Raw genomic sequence first — 14756 nt, 5'->3', positions numbered from 1 at the left:
TTTCTTCCTGTATGCTCCATCCTAGAGTGTGCTTACTGTTAGGAGACCTATAAACTACTCCCACAAGTGACTTGCTACCTTTACTATTTCTCATCTCTACCCAAACTGATTCATTATCTACATCATTAGAACTAAGGTCATTTCTCTCTATTGTAACAATGACATCCTTTATTAACAGAGCTACCCCTCCACCTTTTCTTTCACCTGTGTACCAGCTACAAGATGCACTGCAGCAACTCACCAAGGCTTCTTTGTCAGCACCTTCTAAACCTGCGACCTCTACCACCTAGAAGGACAAGGGCAGCAGACATATGGGAACACCACCACCAGGAAGCTCCCCTCCAAGTCACTCACCATCCTGACTTGGAAATATATCGGCCGTTCCTTCACTGTCACTGGGTCAAAATCCTGGAACTTGCTCCCTAACAGCGCAGTGGGTGTACCTACACCACATGGACTGCAGCGGCTCAAGAAGGCAGCTCACCACCACCTTCTCAAGGGCAATTAGGGATGGGCAATAAATGCTGGCCCAGCCAGCGAAGCCCACATCTTATGAAAGGATGAAATAAGCTCACATACGCTTGCATCCACTCTCATGCAGACACACTCATGTGCATGCACACACTCACTCACATAAGTGCACACATGCACATACACATACACACTCGCACACACACATACACTCACACACACTCAAAAAGAGATAGACAGTGAGAGACAGAGAGAGAGTGAGAGAGAGAGAGTGTGAGGCAAAGAGAGAGAGAGAGAGAGAGACAGAGAGACAGACAGACAGACAGACAGAGAGAGAGCCAGACAGAGAGAGAGAGAGAGGGAGAGGGAGAGGCAGAGATAGACAGAGACAGAGAGAGAGAGAGAGACAAAGAGAGCCAGACAGACAGAGAGAGACAGACAGAGAGACAGACAGACAGAGAGACAGAGACAGAGAGACAGACAGACAGAGAGCCAGACAGACAGACAGAGAGAGAGAGAGACAGAGACAGACAGACAGAGAGCCAGACAGACAGAGAGCCAGACAGAGAGAGAGAGAGAGAGAGAGAGAGAGAGCCAGACAGACAGATAGAGAGAGAGAGACAGAGAGACAGACAGACAGAGAGCCAGACAGAGAGAGAGAGAGAGAGAATGGCAGAGAGAGCGAGAGGCAGGGGAGAGACATGGAGGAAACTGGCATTAAGTGATGGGGTCAGTTCCCCAGCAGCATCAATAATCTCTCCTTGTTCCTCTCTCAGTTGCTGATTTTGAGCCAGGTCCAATTCTGAGTTGCCACGCCTTGCGATTGTCTGTCGAAGCCCTGCCCCACCATCCCCCCCCTCGCCCCACAGCCTCTGAGCGTGAGTGGGCCCCTCACTCTTACCTGTACAGGTAGTAGAAGAAGGAGATGAGATAGAAGCAGAGCTTGCACCACGATTCTTTCTGGTAATAGTTCAGGATTTCGGCACTCATTACTGAGGCTGGGTCATAGAGTAACTCTGACCCATCAGCAGGGCGGTGGAAATACCTGCAGAGAGAGACAGACAGAGTCAGGGCCAGAGGACTGGTTTATGGGAATACCCAACCACAATAAAGCACACCAAACAATCACTAGAAACAGAGCAATAACAGGGTGACAGCAGATGCTGCAACCAATTAACAGACTGGATCCTGTGTGTGGGGAGGGCTGGGGTTTAACTTCACAAAGCTTCACCACCCAAAGCACTGGAACTCACTCTCTGTTTCCCTGGGTTCAGGTTAGAACAAGGGCAGGTGGCTGCAAGCTGAGTTCCACTGACCATGCTGTCCGGACCATGAGTGTTTGATGGGGACAGTGTAGAGGGAGCTTTCCTCTCTCTCTAACCCCGTGCTGTACCTGTCCTGGGAGTGTTTGATGGGGACGGTGTAGAAGGAGCTTTCCTCTGTATCTAACCCCGTGCTGTACCTGCCCTGGGAGTGTTTGATGGGGACGGTGTAGAAGGAGCTTTCCTCTGTATCTAACCCCGTGCTGTACCTGCCCTGGGAGTGTTTGATGGGGACGGTGTAGAAGGAGCTTTCCTCTGTATCTAACCCCGTGCTGTACCTGCCCTGGGAGTGTTTGATGGGGACAGTGTAGAGGGAGCTTTACCCTGTATGTTACCCCGTGCTGTACCTGTCCTGGGAGTGTTTGATGGGGACAATGTAGAGGGATCTTTAATCTGTATCCAACTCCGTGCTGTACCTGTCCTGGGAGTGTTTGATGGGGACAATGTAGAGGGATCTTTAATCTTAGTCCCTTAGTGGTACAGAATTTGAGCAGTGCTGAAGCCTTTTCATTTTGAACTCATCAGGACAAAGACAAGAATACCAAATTTCAAAGGGAAATACACCTCATATTGCATGAGACGAAGTGCTGGTTGGTTGGCAAGTTAGCTCTGATTGGTAGAGGCATTGCCAAGGAGAATGCACCCAGGAACTATTGTCCCCCAGGCTTTTGTTTATTCCTGGGCATGTTCCTTTTGCCTGCAGAGTACAGGTCCCCTGGGCATGGATATACGTATCTTCTAGCAAGTGTAAGTGAGGCACATTGTGAGCCTGAATGATAATCTTAAATTGGTTGTCAAAGTAATTCCTGGCGCACTCGGGATTGTTCAGTAAGTGCTGTCCGATCGCGGAATCACATCTAACGTTGGAGACTATTTTCTGAGATGTGTAAGCACGGACTGACTGAGTAGTCAGTAACTTGCCTATTGGGAACAGCCGCAGGGACATGCCGTTTGATACGATCCACCAGTTGTTGGACTGCACGACCTACATCCCTGACATCACACCGGCACTGAAAGTCATATACCATGTCACTCACTTCCGTGACAGGCAGAATGCCTTTTCGGCTCGACGGCAGCGTCCCGGTAATGGGGAAGGGCGCCTGTGTTGGTACTGCAAAGTAACAGGCAGCTTCGCCTGTTGCTCGAATGTTTCTGAGGCCTTACCCATCGCCGGTAACCTGAGGCAGACTGGGCACTTTTCAGGTTCGAGATTCGGAGCCCTGGGCCCATTCGTGAGATTGTGCAATGCACAGCAAGCACGACGTGAGCAGGGTAGCCAGTATCCCGCGGGGGTGGGGGCGGTGGGGGGTGGTGGTGGCGGGTGGGCTTCGGGTGGGGGGGTCCTTGGACATGGCCTAGTTCAGTATCAAAGTTGCACGGTGAGCAAATGGCTCGGTCCTTACTTACGAGATTGAAGGTGAGGCCAATCTCGTAGCGCGTGGAGCTGCAGGAACCCCCAACGCGTATATTGAGCAGCGGAGGTGGGCTGGAGGTAGACACTGGTAGAGAAGGCCCGGGCAGATATCTCAACCAGCACGTCAAGGACAGGGGGTTCATCTGACTGCTCCCTTTCAAAGGTGAATATGAGTGCAGGATGGAGCCCGTTAAAGTCGGTCCGGATATTCTTACGCGCGTGTGAATGTAGCGAATGCCTCATCCACATGTCAGAAATGTGCCAAGAAGCAGGAGGTCAGGGGTCATTCCATCGAAAACACGTTTCTCATGGAAACTGATGAAAACGTGGACAGGAGCTGGGATCCCACGGCAACACCTATCTATTTGGGCATACGTGGCGCTGTTAACACTGAACCCAACTGCACGAGTTGCTAAGTTCGTCAGTTCAATGAATACAGATGCAGACGATGGCCGCGTGTCTGGATCGCCACGATAACGTGACACACAGCAATTGTCTACGGCTTCCCTGATCGGCACATTAGTGAGTGGGTCCGCACTGTCTAAACGGGCACACACGAACGAGGAGCAGGAGGAGGCCATTCGGCCCCTCGAGCCTGCTCCGCCATTCTGATTGTGACCTGAAATCTGCATCCCGCCTGCTGCCGATAACCTTTCACCCCCATTGCTTAACAAGAATCTATCCACCTCTGCCTTAAAAATATTTAAAGGCTCTGCTTCCACCGCATCGTGAGGAAGAGAGTTCCAAAGACTCTCATCCTCAGGGAGAAAAAATTTCTCCTCATCTCCGTCTTCAGTGAGTGACCCCTTATTTTTAAACAGTGACCCCTGGTTCTACATTCTCGTACAATAGGAAACATCCTCTCCACCTGCACCCTGTCAAGTCCCCTCAGGATCTTAAATGCTTCAATTAAGTCACCTCTTACTCTTCTAAACTCCAGTGGATACAAGCCTAATCTGTCCTCATAAGACAACCCGCCCATTCCAGGTCTTAGTCTTGCAATCCTTCTGTGAACTGCTTCTAACAAATGGACTGGCCATTGCTGCTGATATACAGGCCACGCATAGTGTTCACGAAGGTGAAGGAATCTGAGCAACAGGTGAAACTAGCTGTTTCATACTGCGACAATGCAGTGGGAACACGGATGGTATTCGCCATGGACCAGGTGCTGCCGTCAAGCCAAAAAGGCATTCTGCCGACCACACAGACGAGTAATGTGGTTATGTGGATTTCGGTGCCGGTGTGATGCCATATCCTTAGGTGATACGCCCCATTGACTGTTCATAACAGGCAGACCGAATACAACCAGCCTGTGCTTGGAAAACTCACATCTAACGTTAGATGTGATTCCACAACTGGACAGCACCTGCTGAACAATCCCGAGTGTGCTCAGAATTACAGTAACAACCAATTTAAGATTACCGGTTAGGCTCGAAATGTGGCTCACTTACACATGCTTGAAGCTACATATGTTCATACATGCAAGCAAAAGGAACATGTCCAGGCATCGCGTCTTTATTTTGAATAAACAAAAGCCTGGGGGACAACAGCTCCTCGGTGCGTTCGCCATGGCAACATCTCGACCAATCAAAGCTGACTTGCCAACCCATCAGTACCCCTTTTCTTATGCAGTATAAATTGTTGTTTGGTAGTACAGAACTTGAGTTTTGCTGAAAAAAGTGACATGCTGTCGAAGCTTTTAATCTTGCACTCATCAGGACAGATTCGCAAGAATGCCAATTGTAAAGGGAACAACAATTTATACTGCATGAGAAGAGAGTGCTGATTGGTTTCAAAGTGGGCTCTGATTGGTAGAGGCATTGCCATGGAGAATGCACCAGGGAACAGTTAACTGCCAAGTATAAAACCTGCTTCCAGCAACTCACCTCCATAGATGATAGAATAGCAGGGGGATGTTCAGGCCAAGTGTCACCCATTCCCCCGCACACATGAACATTACACAGAACAGACCATGGATGGAATATTCCGGGAGCACCAGCTAAAACAGGAAACAGAAAAAGAATTGAATTACTATTGTGCAAAGCAATTGTCTGGAACCTTCTGAGCAAGGCAGGATCCTTGTGAGAAAACAGCAAACATTGGGGAAGGAGAGGCTCTAGTCACCATTTAGTGATATACAGGGGAATGGGATACTGGGGGGGAGGGGGGTGGGGTAAGTGAGGCCCAGAGTGTGTTAATGAGAGAATGAGACTCAGATTGCGTTAATGGGGGATTGAGGCCAAGATTGTGTTAGAGGGGGAGTGAGGCCCAGACTGTGTTAGAGGGGGAGTGAGACCCAGACTGTGTAAGAGGGGGAGTGAGGCCCAGACTGTGTTAGAGGGGGAGTGAGGCCCAGACTGTGTTAACGGGGGAGTGAGGCCCAGACTGTGTTAGAGGGGGAGTGAGGCCCAGACTGTGTTAGAGGGGGAGTGAGGCCCAGACTGTGTTAGAGGGGGAGTGAGGCCCAGACTGTGTTAGAGGGGGAGTGAGGCCCAGACTGTGTTAGAGGGGGAGTGAGGACCAGACTGTGTTAGAGGGGGAGTGAGGACCAGACTGTGTTAGAGGGGGAGTGAGGACCAGACTGTGTTAGAGGGGGAGTGAGGACCAGACTGTGTTAGAGGGGGAGTGAGGCCCAGACTGTGTTAACGGGGGAGTGAGGCCCAGACTGTGTTAGAGGGAGAGTGAGGCCCAGACTGTGTTAGAGGGGGAGTGAGGCCCAGACTGTGTTAGAGGGGGAGTGAGGCCCTGACTGTGTAAGAGGGGGAGTGAGGCCCTGACTGTGTTGGGGGGCAGTGAGGCCCAGACTGTTTTAGAGGGGGAGTGAGGCCCAGAATGTGTTAGAGGGGGAGTGAGGCCCAGAGTCTGTTAGAGGGGGAGTGAGGTCCAGACTGTTTTAGGGGGGAGTGAAGCCCTGACTGTGTTAACGGGGGAGTGAGGCCCAGACTGTGTTAGGGGGCAGTGAGGCCCAGACTGTGTTAGATGGGGAGTGAGGCCCAGACTGTGTTAACGGGGGAGTGAGGCCCAGACTGTGTTAGAGGGAGAGTGAGGCCCAGACTGTGTTAACAGGGGAGTGAGGCCCAGACTGTGTTAGAGGGAGACTGAGGCCCAGACTGTGTTAACGGGGGAGTGAGGCCCAGACTGTGTTAACAGGGGAGTGAGGCCCAGACTGTGTTAGAGGGGGAGTGAGGCCCAGACTGTGTTAGATGGGGAGTGAGGCCCAGACTGTGTTAACGGGGGAGTGAGGCCCAGACTGTGTTAACAGGGGAGTGAGGCCCAGACTGTGTAAGAGGGGGAGTGAGGCCCAGACTGTTTTAGAGGGGGAGTGAGGCCCAGACTGTTTTAGAGGGGGAGTGAGGCCCAGACTGTGTTAACGGGGGAGTGAGGCCCAGACTGTGTTAATGGGAGAGTGAGGCCCAGACTGTGTTAGATGGGGAGTGAGGGCCAGACTGTGTTAGAGGGGGAGTGAGGCCCAGACTGTGTTAACAGGGGAGTGAGGCCCAGACAGTGTTAGAGGGGGAGTGAGGGCCAGACTGTGTAAGAGGGGGAGTGAGGCAAAGACTGTGTTAGAGGGTGAGTGAGGCCCAGACTGTGTTAGGGGGGAGTGAGGCCCAGACTGTGTTAGAGGGGGAGTGAGGCCCAGACTGTGTTAGAGGGGGAGTGAAGCCCAGATTGTGTTAGAGGGCGAGTGAGGCACAGACTGTGTTAGAGGGGGAGTGAGGCACAGACTGTGTTAGAGGGGGAGTGAGGCCCAGACTGTGTTAGAGGGGGAGTGAGGCACAGACTGTGTTAGAGGGGGAGTGAGGCACAGACTGTGTTAGAGGGGGAGTGAGGCCCAGACTGTGTTAGAGGGGGAGTGAGGCACAGACTGTGTTAGAGGGAGAGTGAGGCCCAGACTGTGTTAGAGGGGGAGTGAGGCACAGACTGTGTTAGGGGGCAGTGAGGCCCAGAATGTGTTAGAGGGTGAGTGAGGCCCAGACTGTGTTAGAGGGGGAGTGAGGCCCAGAATGTGTTAGAGGGTGAGTGAGGCACAGACTGTGTTAGAGGGGGAGTGAGGCACAGACTGTGTTAGAGGGGGAGTGAGGCACAGACTGTGTTAGGGGGCAGTGAGGCCCAGAATGTGTTAGAGGGTGAGTGAGGCCCAGACTGTGTTAGACGGGGAGTGAGGCCCAGAATGTGTTAGAGGGTGAGTGAGGCACAGACTGTGTTAGGGGGCAGTGAGGCCCAGAATGTGTTAGAGGGTGAGTGAGGCCCAGACTGTGTTAGAAGGGGAGTGAGGCCCAGACTGTGTTAGGGGGCAGTGAGGCCCAGAATGTGTAAGAGGGAGAGTGAGGCCCAGACTGTGTTAGAGGGGGACTGAGGCCCAGAATGTGTTAGAGGGAGAGTGAGGCCCAGACTGTGTTAACAGGGGAGTGAGGCCCAGACTGTGTTAGGGGGCAGTGAGGCCCAGAATGTGTAAGAGGGTGAGTGAGGCCCAGACTGTGTTAGAGGGGGACTGAGGCCCAGAATGTGTTAGAGGGAGAGTGAGGCCCAGACTGTGTTAACAGGAGAGTGAGGCCCAGAATGTGTTAGAGGGTGAGTGAGGCCCAGACTGTGTTAGAGGGGGACTGAGGCCCAGACTGTGTTAGAGGGGGAGTGAGGCCCAGACTGCGTTAACGAGGGAGTGAGGCCCAGACTGTGTTAACAGGGGAGTGAGTCCCAGACTGTGTTAGAGGGGGAGTGAGGCCCAGACTGTGTTAACGGGGGAGTGAGGCCAAGACTGTGTTAACAGGGGAGTGAGGCCCAGACTGTGTTAGAGGGGGAGTGAGGCACAGACTGTGTTGGAGGGAGAGTGAGGCCCAGACTGTGTTAACAGGGGAGTGAGGCCCAGACTGTGTTAGAGGGGGAGTGAGGGCCAGACTGTGTTAGAGGGGGAGTGAGGCCCAGACTGTGTTAGAGGGGGAGTGAAGCCCAGATTGTGTTAGAGGGAGAGTGAGGCCCAGACTGTGTTAACAGGGGAGTGAGGCCCAGACTGTGTTAGAGGGGGAGTGAGGCCCAGACTGTGTTAGGGGGCAGTGAGGCCCAGACTGTGTTAGAGGGGGAGTGATGCCCAGACTGTGTTAACAGGGGAGTGAGGCCCAGGCTGTGTTAGAGGGAGAGTGAGGCCCAGACTGTGTTAACAGGGGAGTGAGGCCCAGGCTGTGTTAGAGGGAGTGAGGCCCTGACTGTGTTAGAGGGAGAGTGATGCCCAGACTGTGTTAGAGAAGGAGTGAAGCCCAGATTGTGTTAGAGGGAGAGTGAGGCCCAGACTGAGTTAGAGGGTGAGTGAGCCCAGGCTGTGTTAACAGGGGAGTGAGGCCCAGACTGTGTTAACAGGGGAGTGAGGCCCAGAATGTGTTAGAGGGGGAGTGAGGTCCAGACTGTGTTAGAGGGGGAGTGAGGCACAGACTGTGTTAGAGGGGGAGTGTGGCCCACACTGAGTTAGGGGGCAGTGAGGCCCAGACTGTGTTAGAGGGGGAGTGTGGCCCAGACTGTGTTAATGGGCGAGTGAGGCCCAGACTGTGTTAGTGGGGGAGTGAAGTGCTGACTGTATTAGAGGGGGAGTGAGGCCCTGACTGTGTTAGAGGGGGACTGAGGCCCAGACTGTATTAGAGGGGGAGTGAGGCCCAGACTGTGTTAACAGGGGAGTGAGGCCCAGACTGTGTTAGAGGGGGAGTGAGGCCCAGACTGTGTGAGAGGGGGAGTGAGGCCCAGACTGTGTTAGAGGGGGAGTGAGGCACAGACTGTGTTAGAGGGGGAGTGAGGCACAGACTGTGTTAGGGGGCAGTGAGGCCCAGAATGTGTTAGAGGGGGAGTGAGGCACAGACTGTGTTAGAGGGGGAGTGAGGCCCAGACTGTGTTAGAGGGGGAGTGAGGCACATACTGTGTTAGAGGGAGAGTGAGGCCCAGACTGTGTTGGAGGGGGAGTGAGGCACAGACTGTGTTAGGGGGCAGTGAGGCCCAGAATGTGTTAGAGGGTGAGTGAGGCCCAGACTGTGTTAGAGGGGGAGTGAGGCCCAGAATGTGTTAGAGGGTGAGTGAGGCACAGACTGTGTTAGAGGGGGAGTGAGGCACAGACTGTGTTAGAGGGGGAGTGAGGCACAGACTGTGTTAGGGGGCAGTGAGGCCCAGAATGTGTTAGAGGGTGAGTGAGGCCCAGACTGTGTTAGACGGGGAGTGAGGCCCAGAATGTGTAAGAGGGAGAGTGAGGCCCAGACTGTGTTAGAGGGGGACTGAGGCCCAGAATGTGTTAGAGGGAGAGTGAGGCCCAGACTGTGTTAACAGGGGAGTGAGGCCCAGACTGTGTTAGGGGGCAGTGAGGCCCAGAATGTGTAAGAGGGTGAGTGAGGCCCAGACTGTGTTAGAGGGGGACTGAGGCCCAGAATGTGTTAGAGGGAGAGTGAGGCCCAGACTGTGTTAACAGGGGAGTGAGGCCCAGACTGTGTTAGAGGGTGAGTGAGGCCCAGACTGTGTTAGGGGGCAGTGAGGCCCAGAATGTGTTAGAGGGTGAGTGAGGCCCAGACTGTGTTAGAGGGGGAGTGAGGCCCAGACTGCGTTAACGAGGGAGTGAGGCCCAGACTGTGTTAACAGGGGAGTGAGTCCCAGACTGTGTTAGAGGGGGAGTGAGGCCCAGACTGTGTTAACGGGGGAGTGAGGCCAAGACTGTGTTAACAGGGGAGAGAGGCCCAGACTGTGTTAGAGGGGGAGTGAGGCACAGACTGTGTTGGAGGGAGAGTGAGGCCCAGACTGTGTTAACAGGGGAGTGAGGCCCAGACTGTGTTAGAGGGGGAGTGAGGGCCAGACTGTGTTAGAGGGGGAGTGAGGCCCAGACTGTGTTAGAGGGGGAGTGAAGCCCAGACTGTGTTAGAGGGAGAGTGAGGCCCAGACTGTGTTAACAGGGGAGTGAGGCCCAGACTGTGTTAGAGGGGGAGTGAGGCCCAGACTGTGTTAGGGGGCAGTGAGGCCCAGGCTGTGTTAGAGGGGGAGTGATGCCCAGACTGTGTTAACAGGGGAGTGAGGCCCAGGCTGTGTTAGAGGGAGAGTGAGGCCCAGACTGTGTTAACAGGGGAGTGAGGCCCAGGCTGTGTTAGAGGGAGTGAGGCCCTGACTGTGTTAGAGGGAGAGTGAGGCCCAGACTGTGTTAGAGAAGGAGTGAAGCCCAGATTGTGTTAGAGGGAGAGTGAGGCCCAGACTGAGTTAGAGGGTGAGTGAGCCCAGGCTGTGTTAACAGGGGAGTGAGGCCCAGACTGTGTTAACAGGGGAGTGAGGCCCAGAATGTGTTAGAGGGGGAGTGAGGTCCAGACTGTGTTAGAGGGGGAGTGAGGCACAGACTGTGTTAGAGGGGGAGTGTGGCCCACACTGAGTTAGGGGGCAGTGAGGCCCAGACTGTGTTAGAGGGGGAGTGTGGCCCAGACTGTGTTAATGGGCGAGTGAGGCCCAGACTGTGTTAGTGGGGGAGTGAAGCGCTGACTGTATTAGAGGGGGAGTGAGGCCCTGACTGTGTTAGAGGGGGACTGAGGCCCAGACTGTATTAGAGGGGGAGTGAGGCCCAGACTGTGTTAACAGGGGAGTGAGGCCCAGACTGTGTTAGAGGGGGAGTGAGGCCCAGACTGTGTTAGAGGGGGAGTGAGGGACAGACTGTGTTAGAGGGGGAGTGAGGCCCAGACTGTGTTAGAGGGGGAGTGAGGCCCAGACTGTGTGAGAGGGGGAGTGAGGCCCAGACTGTGTTAGAGGGGGAGTGAGGCCCAGACTGTGTTAGAGTGGGAGTGAGGCCCAGACTGTGTTAGAGGGGGAGTGAAGCCCAGATTGTGTTAGTGGGAGAGTGAGGCCCAGACTGTGTTAACAGGGGAGTGAGTCCCAGACTGTGTGAGAGGGGGAGTGAGGCCCAGACTGTGTTAGAGGGGGAGTGAGGCCCAGACTGTGTTAGAGGGGGAGTGAGGCCCAGACTGTGTTAGAGGGGGAGTGAAGCCCAGATTGTGTTAGAGGGAGAGTGAGGCCCAGACTGTGTTAACAGGGGAGTGAGGCCCAGACTGTGTTAGAGGGGGAGTGAAGCCCAGATTGTGTTAGAGGGAGAGTGAGGCCCAGACTGTGTTAGGGGGGAATGAGGCCCAGACTGTGTTAGAGGGGGAGTGAGGCCCAGACTGTGTTAGAGGGGGAGTGAGGGACAGACTGTGTTAGAGGGGGAGTGAGGGACAGACTGTGTTAGAGGGGGAGTGAGGCCCAGACTTTGTTAGAGGGGGAGTGAGGCCCAGACTGTGTGAGAGGGGGAGTGAGGCCCAGACTGTGTTAGAGGGGGAGTGAGGCCCAGACTGTGTTAGAGTGGGAGTGAGGCCCAGACTGTGTTAGAGGGGGAGTGAAGCCCAGATTGTGTTAGAGGGAGAGTGAGGCCCAGACTGTGTTAACAGGGGAGTGAGTCCCAGACTGTGTGAGAGGGGGAGTGAGGCCCAGACTGTGTTAGAGGGGGAGTGAGGCCCAGACTGTGTTAGAGGGGGAGTGAAGCCCAGATTGTGTTAGAGGGAGAGTGAGGCCCAGACTGTGTTAGGGGGGAGTGAGGCCCAGACTGTGTTAGTGGGGGAGTGAGGCCCAGACTGTGTTAGAGGGGGAGTGAGGCCCAGACTGTGTTAGAGGGGGAGTGAGGCCCAGACTGTGTTAGGGGGCAGTGAGGCCCAGGCTGTGTTAGAGGGGGAGTGATGCCCAGACTGTATTAGAGGGGGAGTGTGGCCCAGACTGAGTTAGGGGGCAGTGAGGCCCAGACTGTGTTAGAGGGGGAGTGAGGCACAGACTGCGTTAGAGGGGGAGTGTGGCCCAGACTGTGTTAGGGGGGGAGTGAGGCCCAGACTGTGTTAGTGGGGGAGTGAAGCGCTGACTGTATTAGAGGGGGAGTGAGGCGCTGACTGTGTTAGAGGGGGAGTGAGGGCCAGACTGTGTTAGGGGGGAGTGAGGCCCAGACTGTATTAGAGGGGGAGTGAGGCCCAGACTGTGTGAGAGGGGGAGTGAGGCCAAGACTGTGTTAACAGGGGAGTGAGGCCCAGACTGTGTTAGAGGGGGAGTGAGGCCCAGACTGTGTTAGAGGGAGAGTGAGGCCCAGACTGTGTTAGAGGGGGAGTGAGGCCCAGACTGTGTTAGAGGGGGAGTGAGGCACAGACTGTGTTAGAGGGGGAGTGAGGCCCAGACTGTGTTAGAGGGGGAGTGAGGCCCAGACTGTGTTAGAGGGGGAGTGAGGCCCAGACTGTGTTAGAGGGGGAATGAGGCCCAGACTGTGTTAGAGGGAGAGTGAGGCCCAGACTGTGTTAGAGGGGGAGTGAGGCCCAGACTGTCTTAGGATCAATGAGGCCCTGTCTGTGTTAGAGGGGGAGTGAGGCCCAGACTGTGTAAGAGGGAGAATGAGGCCCAGACTGTGTAAGAGGGAGAATGAGGCCCAGACTGTGTTAGAGGGGGAGTGAGGCCCAGACTGTGTTAGAGCGGGAGTGAGGCCCAGACTGTGTAAGAGGGGGAGTGAGGCCCAGACTGTGTTAGGATCAATGAGGCCCTGTCTGTGTTAGAGGGGGAGTGAGGCCCAGACTGTGTAAGAGGGAGAATGAGGCCCAGACTGTGTTAGAGGGGGAGTGAGGCCCAGACTGTGTTAGAGGGGGAGTGAGGCACAGACTGCGTTAGAGCGGGAGTGAGGCCCAGACTGTGTAAGAGGGAGAATGAGGCCCAGACTGTGTTAGAGGGGGAGTGAGGCCCAGACTGTGTTAGAGGGGGAGTGAGGCCCAGACTGTGTTAGAGGGGGAGTGAGGCCCTGCCTGTGTTAGAGGGGGAGTGAGGCCCAGACTGTGTTAGAGGGGGAGTGAGGCCCTGACTGTGTTAGGAGGGGAGTGAGGCCCAGACTGTGTTAGAGGGGGAGTGAGGCCCAGACTGTGTTAGAGGGGGAGTGAGGCCCTGCCTGTGTTAGAGGGGGAGTGAGGCCCAGACTATGTTAGAGGGCGAGTGAGGCCCAGAGTCTGTTAGAGGGGGAGTGAGGCCCAGACTGTGTTAGAGGGGGAGTGAGGCCCAGACTGTGTTAGAGGGGGAGTGAGTCCCTGCCTGTGTTAGAGGGGGAGTGAGGCCCAGAGTCTGTTAGAGGGGGAGTGAGGTCCAGACTGTGTTAACGGGGGAGTGAGGCCCAGAGTCTGTTAGAGGGGGAGTGAGGTCCAGACTGTTTTAGGGGGGAGTGAAGCCCTGACTGTGTTAGAGGGGGAGTGAGGCACAGACTGTGTTAGAGGGGGCGTGAGGCCCAGACTGTGTTAGAGGGAGAGTGAGGCCGAGAATGTGTTAGAGGGGGAGTGAGGCCCAGACTGTGTTAACAGGGGAGTGAGGCCCAGACTGTGTTAGAGGGGGAGTGAGGCCCAGACTGTGTTAACGCGGGAGTGAGGCCCAGACTGTGTTAACAGGGGAGTGAGGCCCAGACTGTGTTAGAGGGGGAGTGAGGCCCAGACTGTGTTAACAGGGGAGTGAGGCCCAGACTGCGTTAGAGGGGGAGTGATGCCCAGACTGTGTTAACGGGGGAGTGAGGCCCAGACTGTGTTAACAGGGGTTTGAGGCCCAGACTATGTTAGAGGGGGAGTGAGGCCCAGAATGTGTTAGAGGGGGAGTGAGGCCCTGACTGTGTTAGAGGGGGACTGAGGCCCAGACTGTGTTAGAGGGGGAGTGAAGCCCAGATTGTGTTAGAGGGAGAGTGAGGCCCAGACTGTGTTAGAGAAGGAGTGAAGCCCAGATTGTGTTAGAGGGAGAGTGAGGCCTAGACTGAGTTAGAGGGGGAGTGAGGCCCAGGCTGTGTTAACAGGGGAGTGAGGCCCAGACTGTGTTAACAGGGGAGTGAGGCCCAGAATGTGTTAGAGGGGGAGTGAGGTCCAGACTGTGTTAGAGGGGGAGTGAAGCCCAGATTGTGTTAGAGGTGGAGTGAGGCCCAGACTGAGTTAGAGGGGGAGTGAGGCCCAGACTGTGTTAGTGGGGGAGTGAAGCGCTGACTGTATTAGAGGGGGAGTGAGGCCCAGACTGTGTTAGGGGGGGAGTGAGGCCCAGACTGTGTTAGAGGGGGAGTGAGGCCCAGACTGTGTTAACAGGGGAGTGAGGCCCAGAATGTGTTAACAGGGGAGTGAGGCCCAGACTGTGTTAGAGGGGGAGTGAGGCACAGACTGTGTTGGAGGGAGAGTGAGGCCCAGACTGTGTTAACAGGGGAGTGAGGCCCAGACTGTGTTAGAGGGGCAGTGAGGGCCAGACTGTGTAAGAGGGGGAGTGAGGCCCAGACTGTGTTAGAGGAGGAGTGAGGCCCAGACTGTGTTAGAGGAGGAGTGAGGCCCAGACTGTGTTAGAGGGGGAGTGAGGCCCAGATTGTGTTAGAGGGGGAGTGAAGCCCAGATTGTGTTAGAGGGGGAGTGAGGCACAGACTGTGTTAGAAGGGGAGTGAGGCACAGACTGTGTTAGAGGGTGAGCGAGGCACAGACTGTGTTAACAGGGGAGTGAGGCCCAGACTGTGTTAGGGGGCAGTGAGGCCCAGAATGTGTTAGAGGGTG

General features: G+C 55.1%; 1 protein-coding gene across 1 annotated transcript in view; it reads right to left on the bottom strand.

Annotated features, from left to right (window-relative positions):
• Nucleotides 1-1368: 1368 nt before the first annotated feature.
• The window catches only part of cnih2 (cornichon family AMPA receptor auxiliary protein 2), a 279942-nt gene continuing 266554 nt past the window's right edge, over nt 1369-14756 (bottom strand). The window contains exons 4-5 of the mRNA XM_041181834.1: nt 5094-5206; nt 1369-1516 (exon numbers count right to left, since the gene is read on the bottom strand). Of these exons, the coding sequence (XP_041037768.1) occupies nt 1369-1516; nt 5094-5206 (261 nt within the window). The remainder of the gene's footprint in view (nt 1517-5093; nt 5207-14756) is intronic.

The sequence above is a fragment of the Carcharodon carcharias genome (genome assembly GCF_017639515.1).
Source record: "Carcharodon carcharias isolate sCarCar2 chromosome 37 unlocalized genomic scaffold, sCarCar2.pri SUPER_37_unloc_1, whole genome shotgun sequence".
NCBI lineage: Eukaryota > Metazoa > Chordata > Chondrichthyes > Lamniformes > Lamnidae > Carcharodon > Carcharodon carcharias.
This window is presented reverse-complemented; position numbering and strand designations above follow the sequence as displayed.